This window comes from Chelon labrosus, assembly GCF_963514085.1.
Source record: "Chelon labrosus genome assembly, chromosome: 6".
NCBI classification, from domain to species: Eukaryota; Metazoa; Chordata; class Actinopteri; order Mugiliformes; family Mugilidae; genus Chelon; species Chelon labrosus.
This window is the reverse complement of record NC_140342.1, coordinates 17,965,365-17,989,260: the sequence shown is the minus strand read 5'-3', so window position 1 is coordinate 17,989,260 and position 23,896 is coordinate 17,965,365. Positions and strand designations below refer to the sequence as shown.

Below are 23,896 nucleotides of genomic sequence, written 5' to 3'. Positions count from 1 at the left end.
TTAGGAAATATACTCTATATGTCTACACAATCAGAATATGGCCATGATTATGGAATTATGTAAACCTCTCGTCATCTTGATCCAGCCAGATTAGGGTCAGCGATGGCATGACCACGCCAGGATGGAGGATGATGAACTATTGAGTGCAGATTCTGCGTAGCGCCGTGATTATCAGTGTGATGTGAACGCTTGTATTCACCTCAGAGGGTTTGCAGCCTTTGCTCTCGAGTCCTGTCACACGTAAACAAAGCAGGGTACATGAGAATTATTTCACACAATTGGATTTGTACGTTGCATCATGGCGTTTCAATTTTGAGCTTACAATGTTTTGGGATGTTACATAAGAGGTGATATTATTTGATGGACAGCTCTGGGATTTGTGCTTTATCCCCTGGGAAAGTAGAGCTGTAGTAAATGGTAAATGTTTGAGTAAGCTTTTAGTCTCTGCATCTTTCTCTTTGTTCTTTTTTTTAATTATTATTCATTCTTACTTCCAGGCGTTTGGTGGACACAGAGGATGAGCTCAGCGACATCCAGTCGGAGTCGGTGCCTTCGGAGGTGCGGGACTGGCTGGCCTCCACCTTTACCAGACAGATGGGCCTGATGCTGCGGCGTAACGAGGAGAAGCCGCGCTTCCGCAGCATCGTCCACGCCGTTCAGGCTGGCATATTTGTTGAGAGGTAAAAAAAAAAAAAAGAAAGTGCGAATGATTTACCCACAATCGTAAACAAGCAGGCAGTCATCGCTCCTAAATAATTCATATGGGCTGTCACCTTCATCTTTCCCCTTCTGAAGTTCTCAATCTGTCTCCTGGTGAAACCAAACCAGTGCTGCCCGGAGCGACTTAAAGCAATTCTAGCAACAACTTTAGTTTAGCCTTGTGTAACAAATGGACGAGGACAATACTACTGCACGTTTGAGAGCTTTTTCTGCTTGTGCATATTACTGAAACTCTGGAAAGCATAGTTTTTCAAAGTTGACTCATTTATTCTGATAAGAAAAAATTAAACGTACAGTCTTGGAACTTGCAAGTCCAACCATTCATCCCATGACCAATTAAATGCAAATATATTTAGATATTTTAATTTTAAGGATCTTTTATAGCAATGACAACACTGTTGCACAAGCTACAAATGGCCAATAGTCAAATATAAAGATAAAAAGGGGTAAATGAAATCTAAAGTAGTCATGGTGTCATATATCCATTAAATTTCTCTTGCAGTGTAGGAATCCTGGGTTATATTGTTGGTAATGCTTCATGTCTGAACAACTAGGGGTTACCTGGAAGGAAGGAATCTATTGGGTTTAAAAACTGTCACAGTCTGTTGGAAGGTACGTGCTCATCCTCACCCGAGTCCGACCATACATCATCACGGCCTTGGCAAGCCCGGCTAAGCACAATCATTCAGAGAGTTACGAACAACGCTCCCTCCCTCCCAAGGCTGTGCTTTATCACACAGTAACATGCAACGTGCATTTGTTTAAATCTGTAAGCCTTAAAAAATGAAAGCCATAATCTTTCTTAATCTGTTTTTCGCGGAGGGCACTCTTTTTACAATGAAGAAAGATTGGAAAAGGGAGGATGGGAATGAGTAGGTGAAGCAATGTGGAGCAGTATGATTTATACACTCCTTTGTTTAAATTTGAAAAGATATCCACAAGATTAGATATCTTGCATGATATTTAGTCATTTTGTATGTTGACACGATCGCACATTTTGCGCTATATTCCATCACTCGTATGTGATAAAGCCTTAAATCGTTAACGTGTGGGGGGAATAAAAACAGACTTGCAGAAGCATTTACCTTTCTGTAACCTAACCTTTCTAACACAGTTTCACACTGAGCTGTGTGGATATGAAGGTTTGTGAGTCTTGGTGGGGAAGCTTCCACTCTGTGGTTTCAGGACATTGTGGTAACCTCCGGTGTTCGCGCTCAGCGGCGCTCTGCATTTGATGTTTTTATCTCGTCCAAACAGGATGTACCGGCGTACCTCCAATATGGTGGGACTCAGCTACCCCGCGACTGTCATATCTGTGCTCAAGGTATTAACGTGCTCACACACGTTCGAGCAGAAAAACACACACAGACGCCATCCTATACAACGTTTATTTTGTTTGGCCAGTCTCCCTTTTTTCCGTTTAACAAGGCAAATACAGTGTTTGTGATGGACGGTGTCACTATTTGAATGTTTTTCTCTCCTCACACAGAATGTCGACAAATGGTCGTTTGACGTGTTCGCCCTGAACGAGGCCAGCGGGGATCACGCGCTTAAATTCATATTCTACGAGTTGCTAACGAGATATGATCTCATTAGCCGTTTCAAGGTAAAGTCACAAGTGTTTAACTCACCACTGATTTACTTTTGTTTATGTCAGTAGAAAAAGGAAAAGCTATTTGGTCCAGATGAGAACCCCGGCCGTGCCTGATTCGATGGACAAGAGCACTCTCATTTCTGTCTCTGAAGAGTGAGATTATGTTGTTGTATTTTAACAATGACCGTTTTATGAGGGAGGTTGGGCATACTTCACCTCCTCTTGATAGAACCGGAGCTCATTTTCCGCGGCGTCTTATAGCTGAGGACACTCCAGCTGAAGTGACAGCATCTGAGTGTAAATGACACGGGCAATGAAGCTGATATGAATATGTAATCATTGTCTGCTGTAGCCTAAATGATTCACGATCCATGATTTTTATGACATCGATTTCAGATGCTGCTCTCGTTTCATTTGTACGTGGCCGTCATTTAAGCCGCAGCTTAACTCGTTTCCTGCAGCGTTTCTAACTCAGAGGCGTTTTCTGCCCTCAGATCCCCATCTCTGCGGTGGTGTCATTCGTGGAGGCCTTAGAAGTTGGATACAGCAAACACAAAAACCCCTACCACAACCTGATCCACGCTGCTGACGTCACACAGACCGTACACTACCTGCTGCTGAAGACTGGCATGGTGGTGAGCAGAAAACAGACATGTTACAACACTGTCCTCAACTACTACTCTAACCTGCTAAATAAGTACAGAAACCAGTTGAACACATTGGTTTTATTCCAAGAAAGAAAGCTCACTGGATTGAGGCTTAGTCTGAATACTTATCCGCGCTGTATTCAGAACATCTCTGTCAGCTGACGTATGCCAGCCTAATTGCAGCTTTGCCTGACATGCAGCTTCTAAATATGGCTTATATTTTATCCTGGAGTATCCACGAACTGTGCTCTCATGGGAAAAAAAAAACAAGGCATGCAAAGAAAATCACCTTTTAATTGCTTGGGAAATATTTGAAAACATTTAATTTTTAAGAAAATGTGCCTCTCATTAAAGGTCACTGCCTCAGCATTTGAAATTATTATTTATTTTCTTGTACCATTGTTTCATTTTCACTCTATATGTTAAGCTGCTTTTGTTCTGTTTCCATCTGGTGACCTATATTTCACTCCTTCCCACTGGAGTGACTTTAGGGCATTTTCTAATGTTGAATTCATTCCAAAAAAGAAAAAAAAAAACACTAGCCTGAGTTCAAAGTCCCCAGCCAACCGGCCCGCCCCCGCGCCCAGTGTTTTTATTTAATCACCTTAATAAGGTGGCTGCGACAGCTGTCGACGTGGTGTGTTTCTTTGGGCAGTGCCTTGCAGAGTAAACCACATTACTGCTAGAACCACGGGCTCCTGGGAGAGCTGGAGAGCAGCATCTATCATTTCTCGGGCCCTCCAGACTCCATTAAATCAACAATCAACAGGTCATTCATAAAGCAGGCCCGTGAGGAAATGCGCTGAGCGGTGGATCGGCCATCTTGCACCCACCCTGTTCTTAATGATTCCCTCCCTCATCCCCCTCCGCTGATTAGTCACCAATATCGACTAGGCTTCCTGAGATAAATCCCCACTCTGTGTACGTGAGTGCACTCAGATGCTCGCACATCTCAAAGGAAAATGTCCACTCACTGGGGTGTGTGGATGCTGCATATGCTCACAGATTAAACACCAACGCCTAAATAAATGAAGCGCACATAGATCTTTGATCATCTTAGAGTTTTACGCTTTTCTTTCTACAAGACTGAAGATCTTTTAGTTGTGAACTATTGGTGAGATAAACAGTGAGAAGGCCTTACACTGTTAAAGACAGAAATGATTTACCATTTTTTTAGATAAATAGTGTCTTTTTACCAATAATTCACGATATCACGATTCTTCAACAGTGTGTCTTATATAGTCACGACTTAAAGCCTAAAAAGTCTAAAACTTGACCTAAAATCTTAAATAGGAAAGTGTGATGGGTAGTCTCACTTTGTGGAGGCATTTATTAAATTAAAGAGAGCGTGACTTGTTCATTTATTTTTGGTAACGGTGACAACCCAGACTGAGAGACCTTCTAAGATAAAGAGGATGGAGAAGTGCAGCGCTGACAGTTTAAAATGTGATTCTCAATAGAGCTTGTCTTATCTAAAGTTTCCTTTTTGCTTTTCTAACCTTTCCTTTATCTCCGTCTCCCATTTGTTTCCTTTCATCCCCGACGGTAATGTATTCTCCCTGCCGAATACTCCTCTGCATCCTTTATATCACGTTTCTCCTCTGCATCTTTATGTGTGGTGTGATCCACCACTCACCGCATTACCCGTTTTCCGTTCACTGCCTTCTCATTTCTCTTCCCTAATTTCTGTCCATTCTTTCGTCTTGTGTTCATTACTTTCCCCTCCTTCTTTCCTGTCAACGTCCCTGTCTTTTCCATCTCGTTGCCTCCCCTCCTCAACGCCCCTCCTCCTTCTATATGATCTCCCTAATCTACCCCTCCTCCTCCTTATATTTACCTTCTCCTGCTTCCATTCTCAACTCCCACCGCCCTCGTCCCTCCTCCCTCCTCCTCTTCTTCTCCTCTTCCGTCCGCCTCCAGCATTGGCTGACTGAGCTTGAGATCTTTGCCATGATCTTTGCGGCGGCTGTGCACGACTACGAGCACACGGGGACCACAAACAACTTCCACATTCAGACAAGGTAATGGATCATAAAATCAAAAATGCATGGCACTGACTCACCCGATCAATGTTTTCATTTACAGCGAGGGGCCTTTATATTCACACTGGGATCGCCTGCAGTGCAGTAATAACACTCGGGAGTCCACATGAACTCCAAACCTCGTGCCCTTTTCTTTGGCCTTTGAATAAATTATCAAGTGTCATTCAATTTAGAAACTTTCATTATTAATATTTACCTAATGGTTTCTTTTCTATCCAGAGGTAGCCTGACACAGCCACAATCAGTTCTTATCAGAGTATGAGTCTGGAAACACGCCATTTTGGATTTCATTGTACCTCTACATACCACATAAAGCCAGCCCAACAATATGAATGGCCCAGAAAATCTTTCCCCCTGCATAATAAAGTTTCTGCTGTAAAAAAAAAAAAAAAAATGGCAGGGAAGTTCAGCTGGCTTCAGGCTATTTCAAAGTAGGAAACCTTTGGGATTTTTAGTTTTTTTTGGATTGGATTTTATCCCTTGGAAGTCTTCCTTTTCATATAGGACCTTCAAACAAATATCAAAGTTATTTTAATTCATTTAAAACATGAATAATTCTCCCATTAGCCAGGTGAGAGTGCCTTTGCGAGAAGGACAAGATCAAATACATTTGAAACACAAAGAAACCTGTGTCAGACACTTTTTTTTGCCTCATGCCTGCACCCTCTGCAAAGGCTGATGTTCAGTTCATGTAAAAGAGAACGAGCTAACAAATGCAACTCAAAGAGGAAAAGATTACAAAACTATAATTTTCCTGAGAGTGTCAATACTTCCACGTTTATTCTCTATGCGTTTAGTTTTTTTTTTTCCTGTTAAACAAGAGACTATTTGCTTTCTCTATGACTGACAGGTCAGACACAGCTATCCTGTATAATGACCGCTCAGTGCTGGAGAGTCATCATGTCAGCGCAGCCTACCGCCTGCTGCAGGACGACGATGAGATGAACATCCTCTACAACCTCTCCAAGGATGACTGGAGGTCAGTGAGACATGCGACGAAGGAAGAGAAAGAAGCAAAGATAGCTGAGCTGAGTGGCAGAAAAAGGAAACAAAACACACATATCATGAGAAAACAGATAGACAGGCGCTCACGTTACGTAGAAAATTAACTTGTGCCGTGTTTTTTTTTTTGACTCTGTGGAGGCAGAGTGAAAATCTGCAAACTTGGATTAACTTTGAGGTCTAACAACTTTATACCAAATGGGACCGTTACTGTAAGTGATAACGCACTAAAGAAGACGGCTCCAATCCGATTTCTCGCAGCATAAGCCGAGACTCACCACGACAGATATTATAAATAGCTCTCAGCAACCGCCTTCATTTATTTTAGCGACTTCCGAAATAAATCGGCTTTTATTACCTGCGAGTTTGACAGTTCATTATGCTGCGCACGGCTCATGTTTTTTCTCTCCTTTGTTTTCATCCAGAGAGCTGCGGGCTCTGGTGGTGGAGATGGTGCTGGCCACGGACATGTCCTGCCACTTCCAGCAGGTTAAGGCCATGAAGAACTTCCTACAACAGCCAGAGGGGTCAGTTGTCCTTCCCTCTCAGTACTGTTTACAATTTCTTGCCTTTGCCCCTGCAATTTGCTTACACCCTAACCCTACTTTCTACCTCTATTTACTTACCCGCTGCGTTTTACATCCCAATTAACCCTGCCCTGAAGGGTTTACTCACAGACACAAAACAAGCAGTCACGCTTTCTATGAATTGATCCTTTTGGAATGAGCCAGGGTGTCTGTTGCTCAGGTGTTGTTTACTCGACTTGAAAAATAGAAAGGGGAAGAGAATTCTGCTGCCAAATAGTGCCAAATGTCATCCATTATACAGTGCTGGTATGCAGCAGGGTGTCACTACAGAGCCTCTCAGGCACAAACACTGCTTGTTTTCCTGTGCTGGAAGTCTGCAGCAGAGTTACGGTGTAGTCACAACAGATTTGGCAGGGTGAGATTTATCTGAAAAACAGCCAGCTTCAGAAATCTCTGGCAGGTCAGCTGCTACACTGTAGTTCTGTTATACACAGACAGTATCAGACTGTCTTTATAAGGACTCTTGTTCAGCTACTTGTATTCTTTAACACAAATCGACGAAACTGCTCAGTTGAAAGCAGTTTGAGGAGAATCAGACATGGAGAAGGGGCTTACCCCACAGCAAAAGACTAATCTCTGGACCTTTGGTAGGCATTTATATAAATTTGACAAGAGACCAAATCCTAGGCATGATTTAGGAGATTTAAAACATATCATCACAGGCTGCACACTGGTTATTGTACAGTGAAATTGAGTCAAACTGCATTACATAACATTTGGCTCTTTAAAGATACATACAGAGAGTTATGTCATCAAAAACTGGCGAAGTATCTCACAGTGTCAGTGGCCCATTGATGTGTAGCTGTTCAAACTTTACATAATTGTTGAGGACACTTTCTAAGACATCTCATCCTGCCTCAATGCTACCTAGGACGAAAAATGTAATAAATATACAACTCTACAAAGATATGGTGAGACAGAATCTTGAAATAATAAATTCCAGAAATCCAAGACGGACCACGTGATGAAATAAACTAGTTAAGGATGCTACGATGCATTCTGTTGTGCCTATTTTATATATATATATCTCCATGTAGACAAACAGCATTCAAAGATAACAAAGATAACAGATATAATGGTATGTCATACCAAATGCTTTCACAGTGGAGACTGTTAAGGGGCCGCTATGACCGACAACATGAAGGTCACGTGGCCAAGGGTGTATCCATTGTAGCGTGACTGCAAGTGAGCAGCCACTAGCATGTTTAGTTTTCCCTGACCACTATACAGTAGCTGATGGAAGCCGAAAATGATCTGAAACTGAAACATGCTCGCATTTTTACTCCAACTCACTGAGCCGTGTCCTCGTCAGTATCTGATATTTCTTCAGACGGGTGTGGAGATGAATTGAGCTAATGTTCGTATCCTACACATCGAACAATCTGAGGGGAAACGGAAAGTTTATGCTCGGGTTTAGAGGAAGGACAGCTTTCTCGTATGTCTGCTTTCAAATCACAGAGATAAAGCAGTTTTTTTTTTTTGTCATTACCAAACTGCAGCTAAAGAATTAAGAAATGTGGCCAGCTGTTCTGTTTCCCCTTGCTGTAAATATCCTTACACATTTAAGGACAGTTGTGGTGTGCATATCTTTGAGTGTTTCCTAACAGAACTTCCTCTTCACGTATTTTAAGTGCACACACGCCACCGTGACTGATAACTGCTGTTCGTGCAGATGCCGAGCTGCGTTTGCTAACAGACATAACAGGGCTATCAAGCAAACGATCGTATGACCTGATGAGTCATCACTGCTGATGTAGCTGCAGCGCTGAACAGAGAAGGCTGCGAGAAACTTTCTTGACCTTCGGGGGTACTCTTCTCGCTGTGATAATGTCCCGCAATCGTCACGATTTGAAAACTGCTCTGAAGGCACTGATGTGGAGATAAGTAGCCTCCAAAGAATACATGTCGGAATATTCCTGTATTTGTGAACACAAATCAAAAAAATAAAAAGTGCTGACTGCAGTGTAATCATAAAGCTACAGTATAGGGTACGCACACGCACGCACAAGTAAGCATGGACGTACATAAGCGATTGCAGCCTGCAGGGAGCTGCGAGCCTGAATAGACTCTAATGTGAAGTAATCCAAACCAGTCTGCTGCAGGGCTGCTTAGAGTGCACTTTAAGTCCCAATCTGTCACAAAAGGAAGGGAAATGTGAGCTAGTCTTTCTCCCCTCTGTTCAACCTTGTGCTGTGTGTGTGTGTGCATGTGTGTGTTTTCATTTGTCTGCCTGTTTTCCATATTCTGCCCGTTCATGCGTCAGTCCATTAAACATGATATTCTGATACGGTTATCAGCTGATATTGCAGACACAGCTGATTTTCTGAAGAGGTGTGATGATACATCTTCACACCGTGTCCCGGTGTAGAAGACCGATTAGCCTAATGCAGGCAGTATGATTAAAGGGGAGGGTTTTTTTTTTCTCTCTGCTCTATTTTTGGGCGGAGGTCTTTCTATGTTTTCAGCTGTGTGCAATTGCATTTGCACACACATGCTAATAGGTGTCTAGTAATATTTCAGCATCTGTTTAATTACACATTAGCACTGAAGCATTTTTGCATTTGCATCTCCTCTATTTGACATATGCATGATGAAACAAATCCCATGAAAAGACCAAAACCATCAGCGAACCCATCCCAATAACGGCTCCTCGCCACAGTTGCCAAAGTTATTTAAACATATCATGGAGCCACACATTTAGTGCCTTAAGACATACAGACACACCAGTTTATTTTGAGACACTCCGACATCCTGCTACTGGAAATACTCACTACTAAATGTGAATTAATCCACAAGTGACAACGGCCCCCAATAAATGTGTTGTTCCTCTCTGATTGAGTACAAATCTGCATTTGAATATGATCATAACGTTAAAACCACTGACAGGAAAGGTAAATACCACTAACCATCTTGTGACAATTCAAGGTTCTGCTGGGAAACTTTTGGACCTGGCATTCATGTGGATGTTACTTAGACATGTACCACCCACCTAGACCAGGACTAGGCACCCCCACCCCATAGCAATGACACTCCTTGATGTTCAGCAGCCATCCACAGCAGGATGCAGCCTGACACATGTACACACACAAAACCGGTTTAGGAACAACTAAAAAAAACATGAAGAACAGCACAAGGTGTTGACCTGGCCTCCAAATTCACTAGATCCCAAACTGATCAAGTATCTGTGGGATGATCCACAGAGACCCCTCCCCTCAACAAAAAGGTCCTAAAGGCCCCCACTAACAACATCCTGTTGCCATACACCACAGGACACCCTCAGAAGGCCCATGTCCATTCTCTGATGAGTCACAACTGTTTTGGAGGATCACGTCTTAGTAAATGATCCAGTTCTAATTGTGCACACATTTCATTCAGTAGATTACCAAAGGCCATGCATGATAGCATAGTTATTTGCTCTCTGGACCGGTTCCTTCTGTCCACACTGGCTGCAAAGTAATTCCTCTTCAAAACAGCACCATTTGAAGTAAAGGGGCGAAACCCACAGCCCATACTCCAACCACACTGCAAACACGACCAGTGTCAATAAAAAGCATCCCATCTCTTGGACTTTTTCCATTTGATATTGCGCTCTTCAGTTGTCTGCCTCGACTGCTGTGGACAGATTGCTGTAGGCACATTCACAGCTGTGCCACATTTTTTCCCATTTTTCTCTTATAACCAGCTGTCTTCAGGGACACTCACTGCCTTGGACCTTTTCTAGTATCCTTCCCCAATGTCTGGTATTTTTCAATATTTGTCTGGAAGGTCTTGATGATATAGATTTTGACAGGACTTGTGATAACTTCAGATTGAACCTCTGAATTTGATGTGAAACAAAAAAATGGTAAACCATTAAAAAAGTTTGCATGTGATAAATGTATAACTCTCTCTGTTCTGTGTCTCTAGCATAGACAAGCCTAAAGCTCTGTCCCTGCTGCTGCACACTGCAGACATCAGCCACCCAGCCAAAAGCTGGGACGTCCACCACCGCTGGACCACCTCCCTGCTAGAGGAGTTCTTCAGACAGGTGAGTGGCTCCACCTGGTCGATCCCAATCCTGCAAGGGCTGGCAGTGATCCATCCTGTACAGTTTGTTCGATACTCACAATTACAACTAATCCAATCTAAGGCTTTGTTGAGACTGCAGCCAAATCAGGTTTGTTCATCAAATCAGATCTCAAAGACAGATTGTCGACATGTTTTTTTTTTTTTTTTTTTTAACAAAGTCGGATTTGTGAGTCCAGACTTCAGCAGTCTATCTGCTCAGGTTGCTGTGGTACAGACGTAGGCGTGAGTATGTACTTAGCTATTCTGGTCACACTTTCTTCCACGTCGTGAGGTATCTCTTGATAAATGGCCTTGTTCTGCTAAATTCCTTCCAGCCTTGCTCGTACAGAAGCCTCCCCCCAAAGCACCAGCAGACAATTTGTTTCATTACCTATGCGAGATTGTTAGTCTCTATGTTTATATTTGTTTTTGTTGTTTTTTTGCTGTGCAGACTTTCTAAAAATCAATCTGAACACTGTCTGGATATGAAAAAAAATAATTTGGACTGGCAGTCTGAACAGTACTCAATGGAACAGTATTGTAATAAATCTATTTGTGCACTGAAGAGCAAACAGATTTACTTATAAGACAGGGTTTCAAGGTTGGACAAAGTAGTAATGTACTGTGTTTTGTCACTCTTATCATGAATTATCTTGTGTTTGGGGATAATGATGCTCTGAAAAATAAATAGATCACATAAATAGAGGATATTTTGGGGATGTAGAGACATTTTAATGTTGTAATTTCTGCAAAGTGTTATGACTTTAAGGTCCTCTTTTCATGATACCCATGAATACAATGAATAAAACCAACTATTGTTATATTACTGCAATCCTAAAGAAAACTTAAAATACCATATCGTCAAAATAAGTTGTAATGTTTCTTTTTTTGCCCTGTGTTTTCTAAGCAGGATTTAAAGTTGTTTAGTTATGATGAACATCCTAGTTAATCATATCCTCTGGAAAATTTTGTCACATTCAATCTAAAAACGTGTCCTTCCTGGAAGCTCAGATTCGACTTCCGCGGCTTCAACGGGGGGTGATTCTTGACGCAAATTGCAGCCATTGGGTGTTTATGGTCTTAAAATACCTTGATCGTCTCTGTGAATTTGAAAGCCTCTGGTATAATGCTGTGCAATTTAACACAGCCCACAGAATGAAACAAGGTTCTCACATCAGCTGTGAGAAAAAAATAAACCGTAACACAATATTTGTGTCAGGAAGGTGTGAGCAAAGTTTCCCATTTGAGTGTGCTCCGGGACCTCCAGGAACGTTTGAATGAAAGGCAGACTCCATTAGCAAGTGAAGTTTTGCTCAGTTTTATTATTTGCAGAACAATTTAAAACTTTGAGCCATAGTGATTTAAAAGCTGAAAAAGAGCCTCAAAGTTTTTTTTTCCTGCTATATAGAAATATTATTAGGATTTCAGAAAGATGAAACAAGTTCTGACGTGCATTGCAACTTATTTATCCTTAGTTTTAAGCTGCTCTTCTGTTTCTGATGTTCAAGATTATATTAGGTGCTAGCTGCTATGTCAGTAATCATGATATTCATGAACAATTGTTTTAATATGATAGTTTGGCACAACAATACCATCCAAAGATCATTCCATTAGTGAGATATGCAGTCACACCCATAAATGTGTTTTTAAAACAATTTCAAGCACAGCAAAAGACTAAAATGTGCAATATGACCTCTTTAATAAAACAGTGCATTTGGCTATAAATAATAAATGGTGACATTGTAAATGTCATCAAGAAGAAACAGAGGTTTAAATGGTGCCACATTGCTTTCATCTCCTCCATTATTAATCCACATTGTTCTCATTATCAGTGCTATTGTTATTGTGGCTGCTTCCATGAGGCCTCTGCCTCTCGGGATAGGAATTGCCGATAAATTGCTTCTCCAAAGAACATCGCCTCCCAACTCCACATCTCATCTGTTTGTGACAAATCAGAAGAGAAAATGAAACACATTTGTGGCCCAAAAGCACTTGTGGTGGGGCCCAGACAAATCCAATGTCTGCTGATAGAAGTGTGAGCATATGGTGTGCAGTGGTGTGCGTGTATGCCCGAAGGGCGTGTTGAGATTTTCTTTTTCTAAAAACCAAAGGCTGTATGATTTAAGACTAAGGAAGCTGTTGTGTTTCCAGGGGGACAAAGAATCTGAACTCGGACTGCCGTTCTCTCCGCTCTGCGACCGAAAGTCCACAATGGTGGCACAATCCCAGATCGGTGAGTGGCTCCCCAATCCTCAACATTCATAGTCTCATAATAGCGTCTGCTTGTATTGGTTCACCAGTCCTACTTGAAACACCTGGCAACTGAAAGAATTTAGCATGAAAGAGCATGATGGTTAGCACTGATGCCTCTCAGCAAGAAGGTTCCGGGTTCAAATCCAGGCCAACTGGGGCCTTTCTGTGTGGAGTTTGCATGTTCTCCCTGTGTCTGCATGGGTTCTCTCCGGTTACTCCGGCTTCCTCCCACCGTTAAGTGTCAAAGACATTCTCGTTCATTGGTGATTCTGAATTGGCCCTAGGTGTGCATGTGAGTGTGAGTGGTTGTCTGTCTCTCTGTGTTAGTCCTGCGATAGAATGGCGACCTGTCCAGGGTGTACCCCGCCCGATGACAGCTGGGATAGGCTCCAGCCCGGACAAGCAATTACAGAATGAATGAATGAATGAATGAGTGGTCAAAATGTCAGCAAGTTGATGTCAAAGTGGTGGGGAATTATGAAATAAGCCTACGTGCTAAAGGCGGATATTCCAGAGAAGATTCTTACATGTATTAAATTTGTTAAATAATGGCTAATGCTATTTTGTATTTATCTTTTTGTTGTGTTGTTTAAGTACAGTATTATCTCCTTTATTTGCTCTCTTTCCAAGAGGATCAAATGTTTGCCTGTGCAAAAATGTAAAAAATAAAAGTCAGCCATTTCCATTGAGAAACACAAATGGACTTACAAAATGACTGTGGTTCTGTTGACCATAAATGTTTTAATTGTCTTTAATATTTTCCAGTGATTGGTTTGAGCTTCTTTTCTTCCCAGTCTGCTAGGACGTGTCAACACAGACATACTGACATTATTGTTGCTGATGCCTGTGTCCTCAGGGTTCATAGACTTCATCGTGGTGCCCACCTTCACTGTGCTAACGGACATGATGGAGCGTATCGTCACGCCGCTCATTGACGAGGCCTCCCATTCAGGTTTCGCCGGCTTTAGGCGCTCAAGGTGAGGTTTCTCTGAGGATGACATATAATTATTTGGATGTAAATATGTTGCTAAGTAGCAGAACTGATGCAGATGGAAGCGGGTGACTAAATGTAAATCTGAGTGAATTTTAATCAACCGGGCTCGTTAATCAAGGGTGGAAAATTTATAGTTTTTCACCCTTCACCTCTCACACCTTTCTGAATAACTGCTCGCTCGACGGCATGATTGAACATCAACAGCTCCTCTGCAGTAACAGCATATCTAATGGGAGTATTGAGAACAGCAGATGAGTCTCCTGTGAGTAATCCATTTCTGTGCGTGGAAATGTCTCCACCTTTCATCAGGCAAAGCGGCACACCTTGAAATTGGCATTTTAGAGATGCTAGTCAAGTTCACGTCACCGTCCCCTGATCAAGAATGGGCCTTGGAGCTGGTATGGCATACACAATAGTCTCTCAAGATACAAAAGGCAGTGATTTTTGTCTCCACTGGTTTAATTAATTGGCTCAATACCTTTCCTCTGGCCTCATACCAACTAAGGTATGTGCAAGGCTTTGAAAGCTTCCAAACAATAAAGTGCATTTCGCTTGAAATTGCGTTAGCGATATTTAAACTCTCTCTGGAGACAGTTAATTAAAAACCTAGAGTCTGTTTTTTGTTTAAAAATATAAAGTGGGATAATTTGGAAAATAAAGAAGTTTGTGGGGAGTCTGCACCGTTGCACCTGCACATCAGCATCAGCCTCCTCATTCTGCTCAACAGCAGGCATTAGCATTACTCAGTGGGCCCCAGTCGAAGCTAACCGGCTGGAAATCACAGATAGTGTTGCCACTTGTGCAGTCTTCTTGTCTACCTACACACCTGGATGCTTATGGGTTTATAGGGACCGTTCCTTCAAAGCATTTATAGGTGCTTTCAATCATCTGTAACTATGTCTGCTCTCTGTGGCCGACTCGGTTCATCCATCCGTCTTTCTTTTAACATGCGGCTGAATCTGAATGTTTTCAGTCAGAACAGATACGTGATTCCAGCACGACTTCACTGTTTGAGATGTTGCGATGAAATGACACGAATTCAAGGTCACCAGAGGATGACTCCTGCTGACTGTGAAGGCCCCTGACCCACCATGATGTTGACATTTGTGTTTTTTGCCAATATGCCTCAGAAACTATTTGGGGGGATTGTAGGAATAGCCTGTGTGGAGTTTGTTCTCCCTGTGTCTGCGTGGGTTCTCTCCAGGTACTCTGGCTTCCTCCCACCGTCCAAAGACATGCTGGTTAGGTTCATTGGTCATTCTAAATTGACCGTAGGTGTGAGTGTGAATGGTTGTCTGTCTCTCTGTGTTAGCCCTGCGATAGACTGGCGACCTATCCAAGGTGTACCCCACCTCTCGCCCAGTGACAGCTGGGATACCTTCAGCAATATAGCACAGCATTGTACTTCCATGAAGTAACTTGAGAGCATCTTTCATTGAATCAGATTTTCAAAGCTTCGTAAAGCCCCTCTGCTTTTCCCTCTGACATGCTCTGGAGTCCTGAGAAATTTCTTATTTTTAAAAATGTGATTATATCAGCCAAATTCCCAAACTGCAGAATAATCTTTAAGCAGATTTGCGGATATTTATTCACAATGGACGTAATGATGTCCTTGGAGAGTCTACAGTATGCTGAAAATATACAGCATGATTATCATGCATTGAAAGGCTGTGCTCCAAACCAAGACTAGCTTCCAAGGTCGAGCAGTCCTCCTTGTGAAACTGAGCTTCATGTGTAAAGTAGGTGGACTGACTCTTTAACTTTTAGCCCACTCATCAGTACAAGATTTTACTTGTCAAATACTTGGTTTATGACCAGATATTAGTAAAATCGATGATAATATCATCTGCTTTGGGTTCACTACTAATTAACATATGTTAGCATGCTAACATGATTAACTTATTGAATGTGGTAAAAGTGACTTATGTTAGCATTTACTTCAAACCATTGTTCAGTAGCACAGAGCTTCTAGCATGGCCCTACTCATGCACTGTCTCTAAAGTTTAAACTCTCTTCTTCCATCTTATTCTTCATCGGTCCAGCCTGAATAGTATTAGCTCGGATGAAGCCAAGAGGCACAGCATCAAGAGCTCTGACAGCAGCTCATCCGGCCAGAGCTCTCTGTTGACGGTCGACATGAAGAACTTCAAGGCGTTGTGGAACGAAGAGGTTTATCAGAACAGAGAGAGATGGAAAGCCCAGGCTGCTAAAGGTACCGTACACCCATACGACTTGTAAAATGAAAGATTGGGGATTGGGTGAAAGTGATTCAATTTAAACGTATTCTAATAAGGTGCCTATTATAAATGATTCAAGCTGTATCCAACCTGTAGATTTACTCATGGTCAATAAATGATTAACTTGTGCTTTATATACAAACAACAAAGCTTACCTACATGACAGAGTGGTATTTGTCTTCCTACTGCACGTCACTTGTTGTAATAGCTCAAGTTCATTAAAAATGCATAGTTTCTTTTGATTTACAATTTGAAAGTTGATGAGTTATTGTAAGGCGCGTTTAAGAATTCATTTTTAACTGCAGGCACTGACTGAGATCTATTACTATGCATCCATTTATTGATTAAAAATATTTATCAAGTCAAAAGAATAAACACAAGGCAAATAGATTTAACTCACAACCTGGCAACCAAAATATTTTGTCTTATTAACACTATATAAAGTAATAATAAATGATCGTTAACCTGTAATGATCTGAATGAATTATGTGAAATTGGTTATTTGTAATAAAGCTGCAGACAATTATAATCTGACTTCTCAGTTCGAGCCAAACTGCTTTAGTGTTATTTAGGAAGGGATCTCCTGTTTTGGTTCATCGCCCTAGTGAGAGTTGTGTTTGGATTATATGGTCTTCGTGAGTGTTGTTGGACATGTAGCAGCTGGAAGTAGTGAAAAGAGAGTAAATAGTGGAGTCAGTGAATGATAATGTCTCTCTGAAACTGCTTATAAGCTAGTGTGTGCTTCACACTTCAGCAGCTCAATAATATATTTGTTTTTGCTGCCACCTAGTGGCCGTACACTGTTAATGCAGGTTTTAGTGGCACGAGTCTGGTCTGAAACAACTCGCTGAGTGCTCTCAATCTTTACTGGCTTTAAGTACGAAGTAAGAAGCTGTGATAATTCCTATGATCATCCACTTTCACATGTGCTAACTTGCCCCCGTGTGACCTCAGAAGCGGAGGAGAGAGCTAAAAAGGAAGCAGAGGAGCTAGCCCAGCAGGAAGAGGCTATGGAGCCCCAGGAGGTCCACACAGAATCCGAACAGCCTGAACCAAAGGAGGACAAACTGGAGGAGGAGGCGCCCGAGTCAGCAGAGGTCAGCAGACCACCAGATGGCAACACGGGGGAAACGGAGCAGGGAGCGCCGCCCGGGAGTGCCACGCACAAGAATCCTCCACTGCAGAACGGTACATCCTTTTAACTGTGTAATCCCACAGTATGGCCTCGCTTTAAGACGTGTGACATGAAGCTGTTTCTCTTCATTACTTATACATGCAAAGTAATCCTGTGTACCCAAGAAGCAGCTACACAGAGCTTTACTTGCATTTATACTGTCCCAACTCAGCAACGTCTCATGTTTCAAACTTAAGTCCCAGTTACATTTATTCACCTGATAATTCTGAAATTATACCGTAGCGTGTTGATAGAATATTTATAGGTAACAAGAGTGGTTTCAAAATCTGTCAGGCCATTTTGGTGCATATTACATAAAAGCTTCAAGAGGATGCTTTTGTAAGTTTGCTCATGTGCTACTATCAAATAACACAGCTACTCTGTTTTGTTTTTTCAGGAGAGTTGTCAGAAGGGGCTGAATCTCCAGAGGATGAAGAAAACAAGAACAAAGCAGTCGATGGTGAGTTCAGTGTCGATTGCTAGCTTGAAACGATTGACTTTTTATTTCAATGACTATTTCTGACCTTTATAAAATAGTATTTCCATCTATTGTCCATCTATTAAACATTTTAGCCTTGATCAGATTAAACAGACATTACAATTCATACAAATTCATTACGTTTCTTTCTCGTAGATTTCCACACAATAGACGCTGATTAAATTATTCTTCTCCTCTTTCCCCAAAGCCGAGGCAGTGATGGAGTAAGCGACCGCGGCCACGCTGTTTGCTGACCTGAACCTGCTTTTAAAACCCAAATGGGAAGAACTGATGCTCAGAATAGAGGGAAAGCCATTAGTTGGACTGTGTCGCCCCCTGCAGGACACAGATAAACTGACACCTTTGCTTCCTTTTTTTATTTTTTATGATCAACTGCTTTAACTTTTCTTTTACCATATCTTTACTCCCAGGCTCTTCTACACAGAGCCGTGTGCATTACTCCTTCCTTCCTGCTTACTGGTAAAGACAGAGGGGGGTGAAGTGGAGCCTTTTCCAGACTGCTATTGTTTTTAGCTTTCCCTTCTTTTTACTTCACTTTTATGTTTAATCCAAACACAGACATGTAGCCTTTGTTCTAGCCCAACTTCCACTCTCTGCAGCGATCCTTAGATTTAGATTTAGTAGTTTGGTGAATTGAAAGGTTTTTGTGTTACAACTTATTTAATTTGATCTTTGCAAACGAATACACAAATGCAGATCTGTGTGCAATGCAGAATAGATGCACATTCAGAGGGACTTTTACAACTGCTGCACATCATATACAATACATGTGTACAGCACACTGGGGTTACATTCACAGGTCTACAGCACTACTATTTTCTTATACACACTCTGACATCAATACCCTTCTTCCTGTCCCCGCCAACATGTTTACTTTCTTAGTGCTTTCCTCAAACATCGTGCAATTCGAATGTGCAGCCAGGTTCTTATAGTTGTTTTTTGTGTGTTTTCGTCCTCTTTATTGTATATATTGAAAGTTTGTATATGTATGGATATGAGGAGGAGTAGAGATCTATCCACAGTCCACTATTTTTGTTTTGGATATGCTGTAATATAACTGTTGTGAAAATTGTCCAAAAATTAGAATGCAGCTTTTGCATTTCAAACATATCACACGCGCAGATGCATTTCAAGTTTTTTTTTTTTTTTTTTTTTTGTAAAATCTCTTTGTTTACCTCTTTTCTTTTTCTTTTTTTGGTAAATGCGTTTGTTTTGGATTTGTTGTGTCCTACATGAATCATGCACTAGATGTGTCTAATATCCTCACACTGTATGTCTTCTTCTCGATGCCTTCTTACGTGTATTCAAGCTGTAGCAAAAAGTCAACGCTGTCGCCGAATTAGAGAAAAATCCTATGATCTGTGAATGTTTTTATTTTTTCTTCTTCTTTTTTTTTTCTTTTGCAGCGCGGTTGTGTTACCGAGGCTTCATCATCTTCTAGGTTGTTGGTGTAATGTTTAATCGGCGTGTTTACAGTGCTGCTCGTACACCTGTTGGCCGGCCGAATCCATCCAGCTTCTGTGATGCATTTGAGGCGACGAGTCCAAACTGTATCTGCTACTTGCCAGGTTTTTTAAGGCTTGTAATGTTGTGTATAGAAAATGCAAATATTGCTTACTGTGCATATGTAACATATTGAACCCCTGCAATGCTGGTTCACCTTTTACTATATACTTATAATATGTGTAACGGAAGAAGAAGAAAGAAGCATTTCTGGCAGTATTTGCAAAACGATGGATATGTTTTTTTCCCAAAACTGTGCACTTTTGTTTTCCTTTTTTTCTTTTTTTATGAAAATCTCCAAATTCATTATGCCAAGATCAGCTACTTGGTACACTCTAATCTCATTTAAAAAAAGGGGAGATGTACCTAAAATAAATCTAAAAATATACATTCATTTTCCTTTAATACTCTCCCTACTTTTAGTTGTAACAGAAAGGGATATAACTTTTTCTTTTTTTTTTTGTGCGCAACGCAACCACGCTCTACTTTCTACCTAAAAACTCCAGTCAGTGGTCAGCAGGCCATCTGGCTGAATGTGTGCCTCTATCTGTACTCTCCATTTCACAACTTCCACCTGTTAGAACAGCAAACTTCGTGATGTCATTTGAACCTGTGCCGACCCCGGTACGAGTCAAACCAACGACTTAATATCTTCCAACAGATGTTTCAAAGTCACTGTTGTTGGAAAGTCTGTTTGTAAAGTCAGCCGTTTGATGTTGCAGCAGTATAGTATTTCTAATTGTATATTTTATGGTATACTTTGCTCTTTTTCATTTAGGGGGAGAAAAAAACTCTTTTCCAGCTGTTTTGTGCTGTACAGTGTACGTTTCTTTTGTTTTATTGTACCGTTTTCTCCTTTTTTTTTAACTCAGTTTGTCTTTTTCACGCAGAGACATTTTTACTTTTCCATTTCGTCTCTCCTCTACATGTCCAATTTGCTATGTTGTCCTCCACCAGCGCTGAAGTCAGAAAATTTTAGTCGATCAAAACTGTAAATTTAAAGTAAAGAAAAAAAATGTTAGAAAGCTAGATTTACAACAAAAAAATAAATAAAATTATCACATCTTCAAAATAGGCTGCCTGACACTTGGTTAAAAGCAGAATATATTTTCTGGACCAAGGGACCAACACATGTACAGTCTTGTAGTTTGCTCTACCTTCCACTTGCTACTGTGATAGCCTACTGTATGGATATGTAACGGGAATTTATACCAAGCATAATAAGAATCATAGCTGTATTTATGACATGTAAAGACTTCTAAACATGGTGTTTTGTAACGGTTACGATGAAACACATTATCTGTTGTTTGTTTAATGCTTTGTTTCCTTGTTTAGTCTGAATCACTCTATAACGACTGATCTCAAACTGTTCCAGTGACTGAGGTTAGATGGATGTAAAGCAAAGCGTGTGTGTGTGTGTGTGTGTGTGTGTGTGTGAGAGAGAGAGAGAGAGAGAGAGAGTGTGTGTGTGTGAGTGAAACTGCCGCAAAATACTTAATGTGCATTTCTGATCTCCTCACTGTGATCTGCTGTGTTGATGAAAGTGTGACGAGATGAGTGCTTGCGAGAAAGAGACAAACACACTAGGTGATGCAGTGGACTGTACAAAGCTGGGCGAACGATTCATTTTACATCAAGCTCTCATGTATTTTACATCAGGCTGGTGCCGCTGAGACATTTGCTGGCATGAAACACAAGGAAACTAATGAGGGTGAAACGACAAGACGTGAGTGAAGCATTTAAACGAACAATGAGGTGAACAAATGAACAACAGCCTTGCTTTACTCTCCACTCCATCTACATCCGAATAGACGGGATGACTGAGCGTGAATGGGCGTGTGCGAGTGTGCATGTATGTGCATGCATGTGTGCGTCACTGTTCCGTGCTGGCCGGGCGGCCGTGTGTGCCACCATGCTCTGTGACTGCACAACCGTATCAATAAATCTGGACTCAAAGGGCTCAGATCATGTCTGCCTGTCTTTATTTCCACAGTCCGACACACTTAAAGGGGCACTGCGCAGGTTTTACTCTCAACTTTTCACAGAATTATCTGGAAATTTATCTTTGGAAACCATTTGGAAAGGGCAGGTGCTTCCAAAAATAAAATAAAATGTGTAGCAGGTGATTGGATGGATGCACCATCTATCTACCACACAACAATTTAGACAATTATTGCCGTCTTTGTAAGGAGATTTGCACATAACTAGTACTTTCAGGATTCACTGCATCACCCTCACAAAAATGCATGTCTCAGGATTATGTTGACGTTTCCATTGCTAACAGTTGCCGCTCACAGCTGATGTTACCATTTGAAAACCAAGCATTTTGTGTCCCTGACTTCCTGTGCCGTTATCGTAAGCTCACAAGATTTATATACACTGCTCCAAAAAATTAAAAGAACACTTTTTAATCGGAGTATCGCATCAAGTCAATTAAGCTTCTGGGATATTGATGTGGTCAGTTCAGTAACAGAGGGGGTTGTTAATCAGTTTCAGCTGCTTTGGTGTTAATGAAATTAACAACAGGTGCACGAGGGGGGCAGCATTGAGACGACCTCCAAAACAGGAATGTTTTTGGAGGAGGAGGCCACTGACATTTTTTTCCTTCCTCATCTTTTCTGACTGTTTTCTACTAGTTTTCCATTCAGCTAGGGTCAGTGTCTCTACTGGTAGCATGAGGTGATACATGGACCGGTCCAGCTCCTCCAGGATGGCACGTCAATACGTGTTGCCAGAAGGTTTGCTGTGTCTCCCAGCACAGTGTCAAGAGCATGGAGAAGATTTCACAAAAAAGTTAGCTACTCTAGGAGAGCTGGAGAAGGCCTCGGAAGGTCCTCAACCCATCAGCAGGACCGGTATCTGCTCCTTTTGTGCAAGGAGGAGCAGGATGAGTACTACCACTGCCCTACAAATGACCTCCAGTAGGCCACTGGTGTGAATGTCTCTGACCAAACAATCAGAAACAGACTTCATGTGGGTGGCCTGAGGGCCTGACGTCTTCTAGTGGGCCCTGCACTGTGAAGATCTCTCAGAATTAGCCATAGAGCACCAGAATTGGCAGGTCTGCCACTGGCGCCCTGTGCTTTTCACAGATTTAAGCAGGTTCACCCTGAAAAATATGTGACAGATGTGAAAAGGTCTGGAGAATCACATCCGTTTGACCTTGGTTACAAGGGTGTTTCCTACTTACTTAGACTATCTTCCAAAATTTCATCATCTTCTGTAACCGCTCATCCTGTGAAGGGTCGCGGGGGGGTTGGAGCCTGTCCCAGCTGTCATCAGGCGAGAGGCGGGGTACACCCTGGACAGGTCGCCGGTCTATCGCAGGGCTAACACAGAGAGACAGCCTTGAAGCCCCCTGAACATCTCCCATGTTAATAAACCATCCACTAGATGTCTCTGTTAGACCTCAAATTACACCGAAGCTCCAGTAGAATCACAGCTCCCAGCCTCGGAGGGGCCCGGGGCACTAAAAAAGATCAACGGACTTGATGTATACCGTGTCACTCTCCCAAAGATAGTCAGCGTATAGCTCTTTATCCGCTGTATAGGCAACTCCACAAACATTACACACAGAACGCATATTTATCACCAGCAGCATGCATATTCATGGGCAGGTTGATGGAGCTCGTGGAGGGATGTGTATGAGTTCTCAGCTCAGCGCTGAGTGCCGGAGCAGAAGGCGAATGTTAATTCAATTATACGGCAGCTGTTCCTTGGTGCCCATGGCCACTGTGTTTGCACTAGAACAGAAATCTTGTATTAGGTCCCTCGCCATAAAAGACCATTGCCAGGCATGAGAATGGGGATTGCCTGTAACCAAAAGCCATCAACGGTATTTTAAAGAGCTTTTAATGCTTATTTTTGGCCTGATTGAGGGATTTGGTTCGGCTCTAAAGTAAGATTTGTGGGATTTTTTTTTGTTGTTTTGGCTCGGAGTTGATTTACAGACCAGGGTTGTTGTTTTTTTTTAACTCTATTAAATGTGCTTGGAAATAAAATGTGCAAATGAGATTGTTTGCTGTATTAACTCCAGTCAAGGGTGGTTGGATAAAGCGTGCATCCTGTGGTGATTGTTCCATCATTTTGTCACGAAAAAGCTGATCTACAGATACATGAACACTTTCTCTTGCTTTGTGTGTGTGGAGCTCATGACTTTTGAGCATTTGAGAGACAACGTGTGTGCGGAGGTCTTAAATCGCTCCCATATATACTGATACAGCTGGTCCGTATATGACAAGTAGAAGAAGAGGGGCCTACATTTGAAAACACAGCCTTAACCAAAGTGTGTGTGTGAGAGTGTGTGTGTCGGTATTCTTGCTCCACCCCACCTCCTGTCCCGAGCTCGGGCTGAGCTCCAGTACTGCTTGATGGAGGAAGAGTGGGAGGACGTGGTGGTGGCGGTGGTGGTGGTGGCGGTGGGGGAGGATGTGAAGGCATCCACCGGCCTGTCCCTTCATTACCCGGCTCCCTGAGACTCGATCCTTGTGATTTAATCACACAGCCACTGGCAGGATGTGCCGCTCTGATGTTACCTGGACCCGCTAATCAGTTTGCTTTTCCTTCATCAAAAGGAAAACAGCCACACCTGCGGGAA

At 42.0% G+C, this 23,896-nt stretch overlaps 1 protein-coding gene across 1 annotated transcript in view; it reads left to right on the top strand.

The window, feature by feature from the left end:
• The window catches only part of pde1cb (phosphodiesterase 1C, calmodulin-dependent b), a gene marked incomplete at its 5' end in the record, with an annotated part of 92,782 nt that extends 73,844 nt beyond the window's left edge, over nt 1-18,938 (top strand). The window contains 13 exons of the mRNA XM_084546662.1: nt 498-680; nt 1,978-2,044; nt 2,210-2,326; nt 2,809-2,949; nt 4,882-4,982; nt 5,854-5,982; nt 6,431-6,532; nt 10,499-10,619; nt 12,791-12,872; nt 13,749-13,869; nt 15,929-16,098; nt 17,078-17,311; nt 17,695-18,938. Coding sequence (XP_084402788.1) covers nt 498-680; nt 1,978-2,044; nt 2,210-2,326; nt 2,809-2,949; nt 4,882-4,982; nt 5,854-5,982; nt 6,431-6,532; nt 10,499-10,619; nt 12,791-12,872; nt 13,749-13,869; nt 15,929-16,098; nt 17,078-17,311; nt 17,695-17,780 — 1,654 coding nt within the window. The 3' untranslated portion in view covers nt 17,781-18,938. The remainder of the gene's footprint in view (nt 1-497; nt 681-1,977; nt 2,045-2,209; nt 2,327-2,808; nt 2,950-4,881; nt 4,983-5,853; nt 5,983-6,430; nt 6,533-10,498; nt 10,620-12,790; nt 12,873-13,748; nt 13,870-15,928; nt 16,099-17,077; nt 17,312-17,694) is intronic.
• Between the last annotated feature and the right edge of the window lie 4,958 nt (nt 18,939-23,896).